At 38.1% G+C, this 16,349-nt stretch overlaps 1 protein-coding gene across 1 annotated transcript; it reads left to right on the forward strand.

Moving 5' to 3' along the window:
• Window positions 1-2,682: 2,682 nt before the first annotated feature.
• Window positions 2,683-16,349, forward strand: scarb2a (scavenger receptor class B, member 2a). Its single transcript, XM_079607297.1, has 13 exons — window positions 2,683-3,579; window positions 6,878-7,038; window positions 7,631-7,778; window positions 7,941-8,135; window positions 8,624-8,715; window positions 9,044-9,163; window positions 9,240-9,418; window positions 10,847-10,965; window positions 11,308-11,381; window positions 11,468-11,519; window positions 12,054-12,206; window positions 12,789-12,836; window positions 13,142-16,349. The coding sequence occupies exons 1-13, from the start codon at window positions 3,457-3,459 to the stop codon at window positions 13,271-13,273; spliced, it is 1,596 nt and encodes a 531-aa protein (XP_079463423.1). The 5' UTR covers window positions 2,683-3,456; the 3' UTR covers window positions 13,274-16,349.

Raw genomic sequence — 16,349 nt, forward strand, 5'->3', positions numbered from 1 at the left:
TGTGCCAGAGGTCATATCAACACACCAACAATCACAAGTTCTGTGTCTTCATCAAAGGGGATATACGGAAAATTATGTTTTGCCATAATCCATAACATATTCAGACCTTCGCATAAAAGACCTTTGTATTTTCTGAATAGTTATATTATTCACATATTTGCTCATTTCAGGTCGGTGGGGAAAACGCTTTGAGCTTCTCCTGCAAATGGGTTTAGCAAAAGAGCAGTTTTAAAATCATGTGTAGTTACTACATTGCAGCAAATATAAAAGAAATAGTGCAATATATGGCAGAGGTTAAAAAGTGGCAAGGTGGACAGATATATAATTCACTATCCTCTCTTCAAATCAGATTTATGAAGTAAAGAAACAATTGCGCTGTGTCACTGTTCAGGTTTTACAACATCATACTGCTAATTTGCACATATTGACTTATCCATTCCAGTTAAACAGTTAAGATATATATGAAAAGGCTTTGCTTGCTACTGCTCAGCAGGATATCTTTCATAAAAGAGGTTTTAGGTAAAGGTTTTGTCTAGTCAACATGCAAGGAATACTGACTAACAAAAGACTTTTCATTCTTTCGAATGAAAAAGGAAACTTCCATTCAGCTCGCGAGGCATGTTGTGCTTTTGTGATGTATTTGTTATTAATTCTTTTCAAACTTTTATGTGCGGTCATTTTTGAACATGTAGAGTGAAACAACATTAAACAAATAAATAAGACATGTTTAAGATGGTTAATTAGGAAATGTTTGCATAACCTTCTCAAACCCTTCCTTTCCCTGAACTCAACAGGATGCAACTGAATGCAGTTTGCGTTATCATTGACACACACACACAGGAGTATTTCAGACAGATGTGAAAATTCTTCGAAGACCAAAACATAATATTTGTTGGTCAAAAATGACCATAGAGCAGCAAAGGGTTAAACTATTTTTTGTTTTTAAATATTTAATTCTTGTGACCAAGTCTGGCTATTTCCACACTGTAAACGATTACATGATCAATAAGTTAGACAATATATTTTTTTATACATTGCTTTAACTCATGACAACTCGTATCCAAGTGGATTGTACTTAAAAATGTCAGGCAGCAACTTTTTCACAGCATGATTCCCCCCCTAGAATAGTCAAATAAATACATTTTATGAATTTGAATTGTCATTATGGATAATAAGAAACTGAATTAATGTACATTGATTACAGTTGTTTTGACATGGTCCATTCATAAAAGATTTCTGAAAAACTATGCTTTTGATAAAGCTTTGTCAAGTAGAGCACTGTTTCTCCTTTACCTCCTAGTGCTTAATGGTTTGTTTTCACTTCTCTTATTTGCACAGATGCTTTTAGGCCTGAGCATTTAACCCCCCAAGAGAGCTTTGATAAAAGTCACAGTAACCCGCTTTCAAGTAGGCAAATCAGGTTTTGCATAACTGTCATTTCATTCAATTTAACTGCAATTAACTTTGTCCTTTATCAGCAAGTTCACAACAGTTCAAGTGTATGCACAAGGTGAAGTCATAAAGCTTTATGATTTTACTACATCACAGTCCCTTATGGGCAGTGTGATGTGGCTTTATCTGATAATAGGCCCTACCATGAATTCTTCTTTCTGAGAAGTTCACTTGACCAGTTAACTAAGAACAGAAGAAAACTGAAGAATTTTGTTAACATGATAATAAGCACTCAAAAGCTTAAATGTGCCCTACAGGGGCATTTGGTCACATTTGTAAAATAAAGCTTTGTTTAAAAGCTTTCCCTGTGGGGGATGCAGGCATTTGAGGCTATGGGAAGGACAGTAAGTGAGTGGGCCCGATTTCTGAGAAAAATATTGAAAAAGGGGTCTATACAAATTTGTCACGTGACAATAACAAATCTGACATCAACTGACCGTCTTTATCAGCAGCATGGCTGTTTGGCGTGAGAAGGCCAATGACCTCAAGTTTTATGATTTCATAAAGAACAGTAATAAAGTAACACTCTGGTATGTTCCTGCACTTTTATGGGTTAAAAAAGTAGGTAAGAATTTTGGTAATGCAGTTTCCCGGGTTACAACTTGTTTTCTAAACTATTCCAATGCTGCATGTAGCCTTTTAAAATCATCACATTTGGAAACTGCACATATTTCATGCTTACTCATCAAGTGCAGTAAGCCTTAACTATTTTAAGAAATATCCAAATAGTTATATTTTACTTTTGAAAAGTAACATAAAAAAAGAATAATGTAAATGTCAAATCAAGGCCAAGCTAGCCTTTGAGGTTATAGTTGGGGTAGGTAGCCTATAAAATATGAACAGATTTGTCTAAAAAATAAAATAAAACAGAAATGATATAGCCTATAATTAATTACAATGACGCTAAACTGCTTCACAATCTCACAGGGTATCATTTCTGTGGTAGTGGAAAAAACCCACTACCAATTTAATCAAGCGTATGTTCCGGATGAGACCAACATGAGATTTCCAGTTTCCACCGTGCTACAGTGCTGAGTTCTCCCTTTAAATAAGCCCCGCCCCGAAATCAGTCGATCAAACTCGGCATCACACTTCTGAGCCGTCGACCAATCACGTTCGTTCGGGGGTGGTCTTAAGACGGTGGTCCGGGCAGACGTCACCCAATAGAATCGCGAGCTCCTCGGACAAAAGGGATGCGACAATCATCGCTTACCTTGTGAGCCGCCCATTATTCATGTTCATTCACTAGTTATTTAAGGAGACACGACAGTAGATAGCGGAACACAAATTAAGACCTAACGGTCTCACGGCTCCAGTCTTTTAAAAACACAAAAACGCCCCGCTGAGCTGTAACGTCTGTTCCAGTGGGTTCGTAAGCGCTATTGTATTGTTTTTAGACAAGTCTGTATAGTTTAACGGCACATAACGTTAGCTATATCCAAATGTGAAACTTCGTGTAATATATGAATACATTAAATGTGTAGCCAGAGTTGTTCGAACTCAAAATTGGCCAATCATAACACTTATTTATCTCTTTCTTAGCCTATAAATTGCGTCAGGGCAGTAAAAGTAGTAGGCTATATATTTATTCGATGTTCTGACATTTACACACATATATCTGTCTCGAAAACCCCTTTAAATCGTGACCTCAGCTCTGAGGGAGGATTAACACGCCCCTCTCTCCAAAAAGTGTGTTTCTCATGCATGACTGGCTCATTTGAATCTGGTGAGGGAGGTGGAGAAGACCTCTGGCTGCTTTAGAGCCAGAGCTGATATATCGTCTCATATCTCAGCATCCGAGAAACACATCCGCTAATCGCACATCACGGGGATCGTGTTTGCTGAATATCTCAATGATAAAAGGAGGGAAACGATTCTGGCTTTGAGAAGAACGGAGACATACCGGGAGGTTCTCGGGTAGAAGTTCGGAGCAAGAGAAAAGGAGAAAGAAAGAATAGTGTTATTTCCCCCCCCTACAGATCAGCCCGTTTGAAACCATCAATAATGACTAGAAGATCGTGTGCCATTTACGCCACCGGGATCGTGTGCGCTCATTTGGTCATTTTGGGAATCGCCCTTCTGGTGGCTCAAGTCTTCCAAACAATGATTCAGGAGCGGTTAAAAAAGGTAAGTCTTTTATGGAGAAAAGTGTTTAGTTAAACTTGTTTAGTTAATTTTTACAAAAAGCTCTTGTGTTATGAAACCGGCTTTTAAAGTGATCCAGTGCTGCTGTTGTCCTACACGAGGCTTCTTCTGTGTTGAGCATCACACGGATGTAACGTAACGTTAAGCAGTGCGAAATCATACCACAGGCAAGCCTAAATATTGTCACATCAACCTATTCAATCATATGATGGTCCTTGGGATTGCTATAACGTTACCAAAGTTCCCATTCTTACTCGGTGAGACCGAGGCTACACAATCTCATGTTGTTATGTACACTAACGTTAAATGTATTTCAGCCGTATTTCTTTTACGTCTTAGGTGGTCATAACATATGGTATTAAATTACCGTGATGTAAATGTGGGTTTGTTAGTAACCCTGATTAAAGTGGGCTGGTCTGTGACCACGAAGCTTATCATATTGCGGAAAATACTTCTTTCCACCCCATCTCTCTCTAATCCACCTCAGCGGTTCTTTCTGTCTGTCTGTTTATTAAATGCTTTTCATTGCAACACCACCGGGAATGAATCACTCTCCTTTTAATGTTACGGGAAAGGTTGTTCATTCACATAGCATGTATATATAAATGGCAGGGGGAGGTGTGTGCTATATGTGTGTGTGTGGATGTGGGGGAGGGTCTCAGCATGTTCTCCTTGGAAAAATACTTGGAATTGTGGCCTCTACCCTCAGTATTTTTAACCAAGTGTAGTATTCACTGTTCAATGTGATTCCCGTGACTTAAAATTCATGGGTGGGTGTTTGTGGTGGTCTGTGTGAGTGAAGCTAACTTTGCTGGAGATGATATGCGGTGGTTTATCATTTATTGACAGTTGATTTAAAGCCTTACAATTGACCTTCATAATATACTGTTACTTTTCACATTCGGTAGGCTATGTCTTCTATGTCACTGAAACATGTGACATTGAGCCGGTAGGCTTAAGTTCTCTAGACAATGCAACTTTTTCAAGCCCTTAGGTGATGTGTGTTTTTGTTGAGTATAGGGTGTGGAGTGGGTGGCATGTTCTAGGAGTTTGTATAAGTGACGCAGGTATGTAGCTCTGAGGCAGTTTTTCTTCAAAGTGTTTGACGGTTAAAACGTTAAAACTTCCCTTTTAGCTGAAATTGAGATGCTTGTGAATGTATTCATTCCTTGCAGGAAGTTAAAGTCTACAACATTTCATTCGTTTAAAACCTCCTAGCAGTGTAAGGACTTTGGTAAAACATGTTATCTATGAAAATATCCATTTCCAATTTCCAGCTGCTGGTACCATCATACGCTCTGGTATCTGCTTCACTGGCCTTTTGTAATGTCAACCACATGCGCAAAAAATGACCTTCCTATCAAAATGCAAACATTTATTGTTTTTCTTACCTTGGCTGTATTTGCTCGAGCAAGGCTTTGAAAATGTTCTTCTGACATGGTTTAATGTCCATTGGGACCTTCAAAAACTTCTTCTCAAGGTTGATGAGCACAGCAGAACACAAAATCAAATTCCTGAGGTTTATCTGTATTTCTTTTTTAAATAATTAGTATTCATATCATATCCCATTGAACAGTTGTAAGCAGGCTAATGAGTTATACAGGATGTAACCATGTAGATGAATATCATTTTAAAAGTCAATTATATCAATTATAAAAGTCAATTATATCAATTATAAAAGTCAGTAGGAATTTTTTGTTTTAAGACATTTTTATCTAGCAAGGATACATTAAATTGATCAAAAGTGACAGTAATAACATTTGTAATTTAAAACAAAATTTTTTTTTTACTATCAGAGAAGACTGGAGTAATGATGCTGAAAATTCAGCTTTGCCATCACAGTAAAAAAAAAAAAAAAAGAAAGATTTTAAATTGTAATAATAATTCACAAGATTGTTATTGTTCTGTTTTTGATCAAATATTAGTAGTGAGCATAAGAGACATTAAAGCATCTTACCGTACCCAAACATTTAGTGTATATGCGTGCTTGTTAAGGTGTGGTCTGGTGCTTTTAGTCGATACAACTGTAATTGGCGTCTTTAAGCTAAAATGCTTTGCTTCTAATAACTGCTTCTTTGAAAAACAAAATCATCCTTTTTTTTACCAGGTGTAATTAAGAACTGCTGGCAGTGTGGTTTAAAGAAAACGCCAAGACAAACCTCCTGAGAAACCCTGAAAGATTGGAAAAGAGAGTCAATGAGTGATGTAACATAATCTTACTTTAAAGAAAAGCTTTAGTCTGATTTCACTACGCATGGTTGAACAAGTTGAATAGCTGCAAATTTTCTTTAGTGCTCAATACCAGTTACTTTACTCATGGTAAAGCTCCTAATGACAGAGATCCCATTCAGAGCTTACATGCGAAAAATTCCTCATTTTAAAAGCCAAGTGTCCTCTTAATAGATTTGAACAAAGACACCTTTATGTTATTCTCTGGGTCATAATATTATAGTGTAAATGGAATTGGTGATTTGACAAAGATCAGATGTTGGAATGATTGATTTTGAAACATACAAACTACAGTTTTCAACTTAAGGCCCTTCTGACCAGTGATTCCAGCAAATCTGGATTTTTCTGAAATGCCCTTTCAGAAGCTGAAGGTCCAGGGAAGGGGGCCGTGATGTTTGTTGTTGTGGAGCGGGTGCTCTGCTACTCTGCTGAAGTCATGTTTTTTTATTCTAGATAGCGTTATCTGCATTTCAAGGCAGCATTCTTGAGTAAAACCTCCAGGTTGTTATGAGTTTATCACGAGTCAGCCTTTGGAGCTTTAGCGTTTTTTTTCTTCCTTCCCATTACTACTGTCACGTGTAGTCACGAATGACATTGTTCTGTGATGTGAAAGTTTGTCATTGTAAAATAAACATTTGTTCCTCCTTCCGAGTTTGGCTCAAGACACTCGAGAAGTGTTTCTGCTGATCCTTACTTCTGATGGAAAATTTAAAAACCTGAGAAACATGTTTGTGTCATTATTTGAGCGCTGATGTTGATATTTTCCTTCCTCTTCTCGAACTCTGAATCAGCCCAACTGTCTGCTGAGCTCTTTCCTCTTTTTCCGTCATCCCAGCACTCGCTTTACCTCACGTCTGCTGTATTTGTGTCATAACAGGTCACTGACATTTCACCAGAAACTCACAAGGCGCTCAGCTTTTTTGTTTTCTCTTCTTCCCTAAATTATATTGAAACTCAGCTTCAACATTGAGTTCTCTTTAAACAGACAGAAGAGCTACAGAAATGGTCTTTTGGTGCTCTCTCTTGACCTTTAACTTTGTTTGATTCACAGGAGATCACACTGGGTAAAAACAGCAGAGTATTGGAGGGCTGGATAAATCCACCGCCGCCTGTTTACATGCAGTATTTCTTCTTCAATGTTACCAATCCAGATGAGTTCTTGGCTGGAAAGGAAAAGCCCAAAGTCACTCAAATAGGGCCATATACCTACAGGTGATTTTACAAAAGTCTCAAATTGAGATGTTCATGTTCATTGCCATCATTGAGGTTTTTGTTTACTAAACTGTACGGTCTGTTGTCAGTGACAACAAGTTTGGCACCATAGTCAAGAAATGACTCATTCTTTTAGAAGATTGGAAACAGGAAACATTTACCCTAACCACTTTTAAACGGCCATAAATTTCAAATAAGTATGATGCACTTGTAAGAATTTTTGTTGTGTTTGTTGTCAATTTTATACGGCAATAAGGCATTAAATGAATCAAAAGTGACAAAGGAAAAAAATATTAACTGTTTTCAACATTGATAATAAGAAATGTTTCTTGAGCTCCAAATCCGCATAATAGAATGTTTTCTGAAGGATCATGTGACACTGAATATTGACATTGCAAAATATATTTTTCGGTTGAATAATATTTCACTATTACTGTTTTATTGTATTTTTTATTTTTTTTAAATGCAGTCTTAATAACATAATATACGTCTTTCAAAAACTTTTGAATGGTAGTGTTGTGTGTATTAGATTTAAAAATCTAGACCTGACACTTGCAATTTTGATATTAACATTATGCTATTCTTTTATCAGGGAATATCGACCAAGGGAAAATGTCACTTTCCTTGAGAATGGAACGAAAGTCTTTGCCACAAATCCCAAGAGCTTTGTGTTTCTTCGCAACATGTCAGTGGGAGATCCTGAGGTTGACCGTGTGACAACCGTTAACATTCCATTCATTGTAAGAAGGGTTTTGTTTTCTTGTTTTTGCACTGGCAGCTAATCATTTTGCATTTAAAATGTGTCTGCTCGTAGCATTTTTTTTTTTTTTTGTCATTTGCTTAACGGATTATCTTATCCAAATGCAAAGAATTTGCTCTGAATTCTTTCCCTCTTGTTTCAGGCCGTGATGAACGAGTTGAACTCCTACTCCTTCTTTCTGAGGACTGCTGTGTCTATGTGGATGGGATCCATGGGCATCGGCGTGTTTATGGATCGCACAGTCCATGAGGTCCTGTGGGGTTTCAAAGACCCACTGCTGTCCAAACTCCACGCCATGAGACCAGAAGTGGATGAGCATTTCGGCCTTATGTACAATGTAAGAATCTGCAGTTTCGTCATATTTAATGCTTTAGTCAGTCTGAAAAGAGAGATAAAATGGGTCATATATTTATGCAACCAATACAAAGTAGCACACGCAACCTCTTAAGCACATATATACGATCCGAACAGGATAAGCAAATGACGTTATTATCATGATCCTGCAGATGTTGACCGGTCTACCGTGTTTGACACAGTGGCCTGGTTTACTGTAATGGGTTTTAGGATTTCTTTAAGGATTATATATGTATTAGGACTGATATTAAATATCTGCGGTTTGTGCAATCGTAGGTATCACGCGAGTGCCTTGAAACGAGTTAGAATGGTGTGCATTAATAAAACATTCAATCTTTCACTCTGTATTCACATCATGGCATCTAAACAACCTACTTCCTATGACTTTCTAGTCATCTTTACCCTTATGTGACAGTTATTTTTATTGTTCTAGCGTTATATTCAATAGATTTCTTTTTTTACTGACTACAGAAAAATGGAACCCATGAGGGTGAATTCGTCTTCCACACCGGAGAGAAGAACTACATGGACTACGGCAAGATTGACACGTGGAACGGCATCAGGTACACGTCAGCCCTTGCGTAATCTGCGTTGCCTTACTGACATAGAGAGAATTCTTGCACACTCATCTGCTCTCCTGCCTTGAGAAATTGGACTAAACACACAGCATGCTAGATAAGTCAATATCAAAGGATAAAGTACAAGAAAAGACCTCCTGTGCAACTCTACCCCATAACCTCATTTAAATGGACCTATATCCCAGAAAATAAAATTCCAATCGACTTTGCAGATGAAGAATATTCTGCATGTAGAAAAACGCATAATAAACCTTACTTTATCATTGGAGCCGTGGCAAAAACAATCACCATCTATTCATTTTCCCACTCGCAGTCAGATGAACTGGTGGTCGTCTAACCAGAGCAACATGATCAATGGTACCGATGGCAGTGTCTTCCACACCTTCCTCTCCAGGAAAGAACTCCTGTACATCTTTGCTGCCGATCTGTGCCGGTAAGCAACGCGTTTTAACACAAACAAGGTGCTTGGTTACTTGTACATGGTTACTTATGCTCTTTGTCCCTTACAGATCCATTCATTTGGGTTACGTGAGAGACACAGAGGTGAAGGGTATCCCTGCTTTCCGCTTCGCCCCTCCTTCGGATGTACTGGCTCCCCCAGATGAGAACCCCAATAACGCTGGCTTCTGCGTGCCTGATGGAGACTGTCTTGGAAAGGGAGTCCTCAAAGTCAGCGTCTGTCGGCAAGGTAAGCCTGTTCTGGGACACACCACAACTTGGCTTCAGGGCCAACAGTGCATTTTTACAGAGGAGGAAATTACAGTGAGAAAGACGTGGGATGTTTTCAGAAGAATCATTACATGGGGAAAATGGAGTAACGTTTTAAATACGGTAATTTGATTAACAAAGTACAGCAATCTAAGCGCACTAAAGATTTTGGTGCCCTAAATAACTGGTCCAGACTGGCATTTAACTAAAGCAAACCAAGCGTGTGTAAATAGTATTGAATTTCTGGGTTTCCCATTACTGATCTGTGGCTTCGTAACTGAAGTTCAAGTTAAATCGGTCTGCTTTTGTTTGCCCACTCTTGGACTATGAAAGGGAAATCAAGGTTCAGCGCTTAATGAATAACTTTTAGTACAGTTTTATGACTCAAGCACTTGATTCGCTGTAGTTGTCCTCCGACAGATTACTCTATCTTGGCCTCTATTGCTTCCGCCATAAACTAGTAGGCTAATATTATTATTGAACGATGGTAAACTCTCGTTTTTGAGTGCTCCTGATATGAAACAGCTGTGGAAATTTGCACATGCTTTGATTAGTCATCATTCCTAGAAGGGTTCGTGACAGTTCTATAATGGTTATATTTAGGGAGGGTGTTATTAAGGATTGAGAGATGGAATTAGGTACATATTATTCTTAGCTAACGATAAACTAGGCACCTATCAGAATGTATGATTTTGTGTTCTTGGTGGGTGTTCAGGTACTTGCCGTCCTGTCATTGAGTATGTTCCTCCAAAAGAGGAAGTTTCATTTTCTGTTTAGTGTGCATACTTTTTTTTTTTTTTTTTTTAAGTCCCAGAAAATGCCTCGGGGTTATTACTTAAGATAATGGAAAATGTCATAACAAGAGAAGTAACATCTAAAAACTGTGCGTTTGCAGTCTGAACTGTCACCTGATTCTTTGCATTCATTGATTTTATTTTGACTTCCATACAACTATTTGTTGGTAGAAATTTTACATCTAGAATGGGATTTTAAATTATAAAGAAATCAGTAATATTTTGCATTGTATGTTACAACTTTGAAGTATATGAATTTCTTTCATATTGTTCTGTTATAGCTGTAAAGTTTAACTACAATAATAACATATTTGTTGTAAATGAAAAATAAAAATACATTTTGACACATTTCAATGTTTTGTTTTGGTAAAAATCTAAACTACTGGCCTACTTGGACCAGCATAAAAAAAAACAGGAGGCTTGATATGACTTTAATCATCTATTATCTTTATGACCTGTCATTATAAAATGCAATGGCTGATAAAGAAGTGATTATTATCATTATGCATATAGAGCTTTTCTAGATGGGTGCTATATATACCTGATTGTCAACTAATCTGAATAAGGGAACAGCAACTAATGCCTCACGTTCCTATTTCCCCTTCACTGTACAGGTGCACCCATTGTTGTATCATTCCCTCATTTCTACCAAGCCGATGAGAGGTACATCAATGCCATTGAAGGAATGAACCCAAATGAAGAGGAACACGAAACGTACCTCGACATCAACCCGGTACGCAGTGTTGACGCTTTGCGATTTTTCACTTTTACAGCATACAGCACTGATCAGTTAGCGCTCTTGTGGTTTGTAATCTGAAAGTAGTATAGACCCGTCCTTGCATGACAGGAAAAAACTATGTGATTCACGTAACCACAGTGAATGTGAAACCGCACCTGCTTAACTTTCCCTAGAATCCCAGTGAGAGTTACTGTGACGTGTCGTGATGGAAAATGTACTCATTAAGTTGATGTGTGATCGACTCATCTCACTCCACACACTGTTCCGGTGGAACTGATGTGGTGAATGTTGGGTGATTTCTTGATAATAAATTGTCCCTTTGGTTTTTTTCTGCAGACCACAGGGGTCCCCATTCGTGCCTGTAAGAGAGCTCAGCTCAATGTCATACTGAAGAGAGTCAGTGGCTTCGTGTGAGTAAAACATTTCACAAAAACCATTAAAATGTGATTTGGAGTGACAAAATGGTTAATGAGGCTTCCTTTTTTTTTTTTTTCAGCAAAACAAAATTCCTGAATGAGACAATTTTCCCCATTATGTATGTCAATGAGGTGAGTTCACTTTCTTCAGATTAGGGAATACTATGTTCGGAAAGGAAATGACGCATTCTACGGAGCCCCTAAAAGGGACATGGTGATGGAAAAAAAATATGAGATTGGAGGGAGAAAATATATTTCAATGCTTCTGCATTCTCTCGCAATTCTAAAGTTGGGTAATTATATTGTATTTAATTTGCAGGCATCAGGAAGCATTTTGAATGCACGCTCGCCTTTCACTTTCACTGTACTGACCACACATTTTACGAAGATATTTGTCAAAGACTCTCAGGATCTGAGTCAGTCATCTATCCTAACTATCTTCATGTGATAAGTGAAATCATGATGTGTTGTAATGTAACAGACTACCACAGCAAGCCAAACCATGTCCCTTTAGGGGCTCCATAGAATGTATTATTCAATTTCCGTGCCTTTCTGAATTCGGATTTAGTCTTCGGGCGCAGCCCTACTTTAGATTATCGATTTGCCTGTTCACAAAGTTAGTTTGTTTTTCCCGATGAATTAAATTTTGTGCTCTGGAATTTTCAGACTGCAACTATCGACGATGATTCCGCAGCCCAGATGAGGACGCTTCTGTTGATTGTAACGGTGGTGTCCAACTTCCCAGTCATCATTGTGGGGATGGGGGTCATTTTATTTATGGTCCTGGTCTTCCTCATATGCAGGAGCCGCCAGAGAAAGGTAAAAATCAGCGATAAGATTTTTGACCTTCCGTCTTATATATTGGCTAGTTACGTAATACTAAAAATGTCATTTGTATGTCGACAATACCTTTTCGTAGAACAAGATTAATAGAGTAACAGTTAATATTCTCCAGAAATGGCAGTATGGAAAAGACTAAAAGCCTTTAAAATCCCATCAACCTTGTACACCCTTGGCTTGAAAGTCAATTACATGTGTCACTCGCCTTGAACGTACTAACCCTAGCTTTAAAACCCATGCATGCACCCGCATGAGGGAATGCATGTGCTCTAGTGCACGTATTACTTTATGAAACGTGTTCTTTTATTATATAATTGTTTTTTTTTGCAGTTTACAGTCAGCTCAATTGGGTTGGTCATCTATTGTTATGACCTAAAATACATTTATTTATGAATGAATGGTTCAGTGGGAGATTCAGATTTTTTTTGCACATTTATATACTAATCCTCAGAAGGTCTTTTATAGCATTTATTTCATGACTTGAAATGTACAATGCTGTTATGTTTTGATTTCCAGTAACATTTTTTTCCTCCCTTTGTTTTGTTTTTTGTTCCAATTCAGAATGAAGTAAAACGTATTGATTTTACTGAAGCTTTTCATTCTTTTGCTGTAAGTCTTAATTTTTTTTCCCCTTTACACACACAATTTGCTTTCATTTTGTTCAAATTTGCCTGTTACCGGTATATAATTATTGTATTTGGTCATTTTGAGCATTTTCATAGAAATACCTTGTTTGTTTCTGCAAATCATTTTAATTGCTTTTCCTGCATGGTGATCGTAATGTACTTTCACACCATTAGATAAGATGTTTAGCTCCATGTGTTAGTGGTACATGATTTCACGTTTGACACCATCTGTCATCTATACGTGGTTTTAACAATGTACACTCTAATGTTCTTGTATGTTCTGTACAGACGACGAAAGACGAAACGGCTTACACCCAAGTGAGCAACAAAGCTGAGGATTCGCCAGAGAACCGCAACAATCAGCCTTTGAGGAACGGATCTTATATTGCCATGTCACCAGTGGAGGCACAAAAGTGTTGATGAAGGACGTGACGTCTACCAGTAGTGCATCCTCACCCTTTTTTATGTTTTCACTGTGCGATTCGTCTCCGTGGGCCAGTCCCCGCACGCTCACCACCTTATGCCGAGAGGGTCACTTATTTTGACTCGTGACTTTCTTTATTTCTTTTGAGCATTGCCTTCTCAAACTGCCATATCTTCAAACAAAATTCAAAAGATCCAATTCAATTTTGAACAACCGTCTCTGGGCTTCCAGAGGCTCCTGTTGCCTAGTCCTGAGAGGCCTGAAACACACTCTTTTTGCCTTTTTAAAAACACATATGCATTGCATGCTGACAGAGGCCATAGTTCCTGAAGGCATGAGAGAGCGTGAGGGGTTTCACCCATCCAGAACACTCATGTCTAGGACGGCCTGTGCTCTTAAAGTGTTTCAGATCTTTTCCCACACTACTGTATTCAGGTCGACACAGGCAGACCTGCAACTAACACAGCTCTTCATATGTCAAACCCTTTGATAATGAGCAGATAAATGCAAACTTTTGATTTACCTCTTCTAAGAGTATTAGAGAGCTAAAAGGTCTAATATGCTAACAAAATCTGGCTCTTATCCAGAACTTATGTATGTGTGGGTGTGTATGCGATTGTACATACCAGTATGTGTGTGTAATTATATATGTGTGTCTGCAGGCATGTCAATGCTTGCATGTTTTTGTCACACTGTAGTAAACTGCTCCGGTGGATCACCGTCCACCGTTTTGCACGACGCAGTGTGACGACAAGTGGAAACTAGTGATTTGAGCGGTCCTCTCTATTTCACAGTATCAGAGTCAGAAAAATGTCAGTGATGACGGCTGTTAAAAAGAGGTCAGACATTCTCCTTTAAGGCATCGTGTTACAGAAGTCAAACTAGCTTTTAGCATTTTGTAAGAAAACGAACAACAGAAGTAGAACACACACAAGTGAGACTTGAATATTTTCTGCCTTACAAATACTTACGAACACAATGTGATTCTGCTGTGTGGTAATGGCAGGTATACGGTGGAACTGGGCGAAACGTCAGACAAGCTTCTGTGAATCAGTGTCGGACTTGGAACTACACCCCTCCTGTTTCATGGCGAAACGTGTCTGTTCTGTTATAGCCTGAGCACAACGACAGTACGCTGAACTCGCTGTCTAATCTGAGCAGATGGGGTTAAAGGTTAGCAGGTTATGAGGGGTTATCGGTGAGGTTTGCACATTTATTTTTTTGTGTGTGCACGGTTTATACAACCCTCTGTGGGTGAAAGAGACTAGCACTTGAATCACTGCTCGTGTCTGTTGAGTTTAATTTTCGTTTCTGTCCTTGATTATCGTAGCCTTCGCTATTTCTTACAAGTTATGTGTCTGAAGTTGCCATAACCCTTGTGTGTAGTAACACTCGGTTGTTTTAAAGACTTGCGTGTCTGTAAATCATTCCCGTTTTGGAGACAATTGCTGGAATGATTGGTGTTCGTTACTTTTACTTGACGTAATCCATCTGTTACCTAACACGACCACGGTTTGCGTGGATTGCAGTGCACATTGTTGCGTATTTGCTTGTGCCATGGATTTAGTTTATCTTAAAGATTTAAAGGTTTGAACTGGAAACACTGTATTTGCAGTGTCTTATGCAGCTGAAACTGAACCGAAAACGGAGGGAAAGTCATTCAAGCTTAAGTGTAATTAACTAAAAGTCCATTACAGTGGCTCTCGGAGAGTAACATGTTTTGTTGTCAGTGCAAATAGTATATCAATTTACTTTAAAATGGTCTTTGACAGTCTCTCTTAACACACTAGGCTGAACAAGGACCCCGCTGGAACAGTGTCGGGACGTAAAATGTGACTTGAGTATGAAAGATCGATGTACCTGAGCCATTTCTCTACAGTTTCCAGATTCCTCTCGGTGACTTTTGCCCCTATATGCTTGACCAAAGATTAGATAACTGGTTTGTTTGCTTTCCACACAGATAGCTGTACCTCGATCAACTTCCCATTTGCAAGAGCATTCGAACCTCATTGTCTACAAAGGCAAATAAGAAAAGAAAAAAGTAACAAAATATTTTCCAGAGCATACTATGTTTAATACAGCAAAGAACTTAAGATGTAAAGTGTTGCCACAGCGTGCAAAGAAACTCTCAGTATTAATGTATTGACACAGCAATACAACATGTAAAAAGCAAATTTTATAATGAAGTAAAAGGTTTTGTAATCAGACAAATAAATATTTATGTATTCCTATGTTCAATGGTATGTATATTATCTGAATTTGTAAGGTCTTTTCTTTGGTCTTGTTCATTTCTATATATTTTTAATTATTTTGTAATATTACCAATGGGGTCATCAAGCACACTTCTGTTTTCTTCTTAAAAAAATTTGTTTCCTCTACATTTCTGGAGTAGTAGCTACCAAGTGAATATTGTCCTAAATTCAAGACTGAATGGTGTATGTGGTTGTAAAAAAAAAAAAAAAACTGTTAACTTTGATGGAGGAAGGCTTGTGTTGTATATGTGGGGTGTGAGCCTATTGTGTGTAATGATCTCCTGTTATACAACTCTATCAAGCTGTCAACTGTTTGTCCAACTGGAATAACTAAAGGGAAGGCTGAGTGTCTTTGAGTTCCACTAAGGAAGATTGCCATGTTGGGTACAAGGGAAGTTTCCATTTGCAATCTAACCTTTTTTTTTTCTTAGATGAATGACGCCCTCTTTCAGGGATGAGCTTTAGTGCCATACCATCTTTGTTTATTTCACTAAGTAGCAACACGTGTAAGCAGTGTATCAGCTGTTGTTTTTCCCTCCCTCTGCCTTCATTTCAGGGCTGGTAAATTCCCCACAAAATCGTTGAGGGTGGTCTTAAAAACACTGAACACTTCATCATCACGTCCTCCTGAGATGCATTGCATTTTTTTTTTTTTTTTTGCTGCTGAGAATGACAATCCTTATGTCATGTTAGGTGCAAAATCATTTCAAGTAATATTAATTTTTAGTTTTGATAATTTACACTGCACAAAATCTTTCTACAATGCTTTTGTAAACATTTTTAGTGTTATTTGCAAAAAATTAAAAAATGTTGAAATTCT

The sequence above is a fragment of the Phoxinus phoxinus genome (genome assembly GCF_949152265.1).
Source record: "Phoxinus phoxinus genome assembly, chromosome: 3".
NCBI lineage: Eukaryota > Metazoa > Chordata > Actinopteri > Cypriniformes > Leuciscidae > Phoxinus > Phoxinus phoxinus.

Excerpts from the sequence above, each read along its gene's own strand:
- scarb2a (XM_079607297.1), top strand. The coding sequence starts at position 3,457 with ATGACTAGAAGATCGTGTGCCATTTACGCCACCGGGATCGTGTGCGCT. Across the intron at positions 7,039-7,630 it reads ATAGGGCCATATACCTACAG|GGAATATCGACCAAGGGAAA; the intron begins GTGATTTTACAA and ends TTCTTTTATCAG. Across the intron at positions 12,207-12,788 it reads GCAGGAGCCGCCAGAGAAAG|AATGAAGTAAAACGTATTGA; the intron begins GTAAAAATCAGC and ends GTTCCAATTCAG.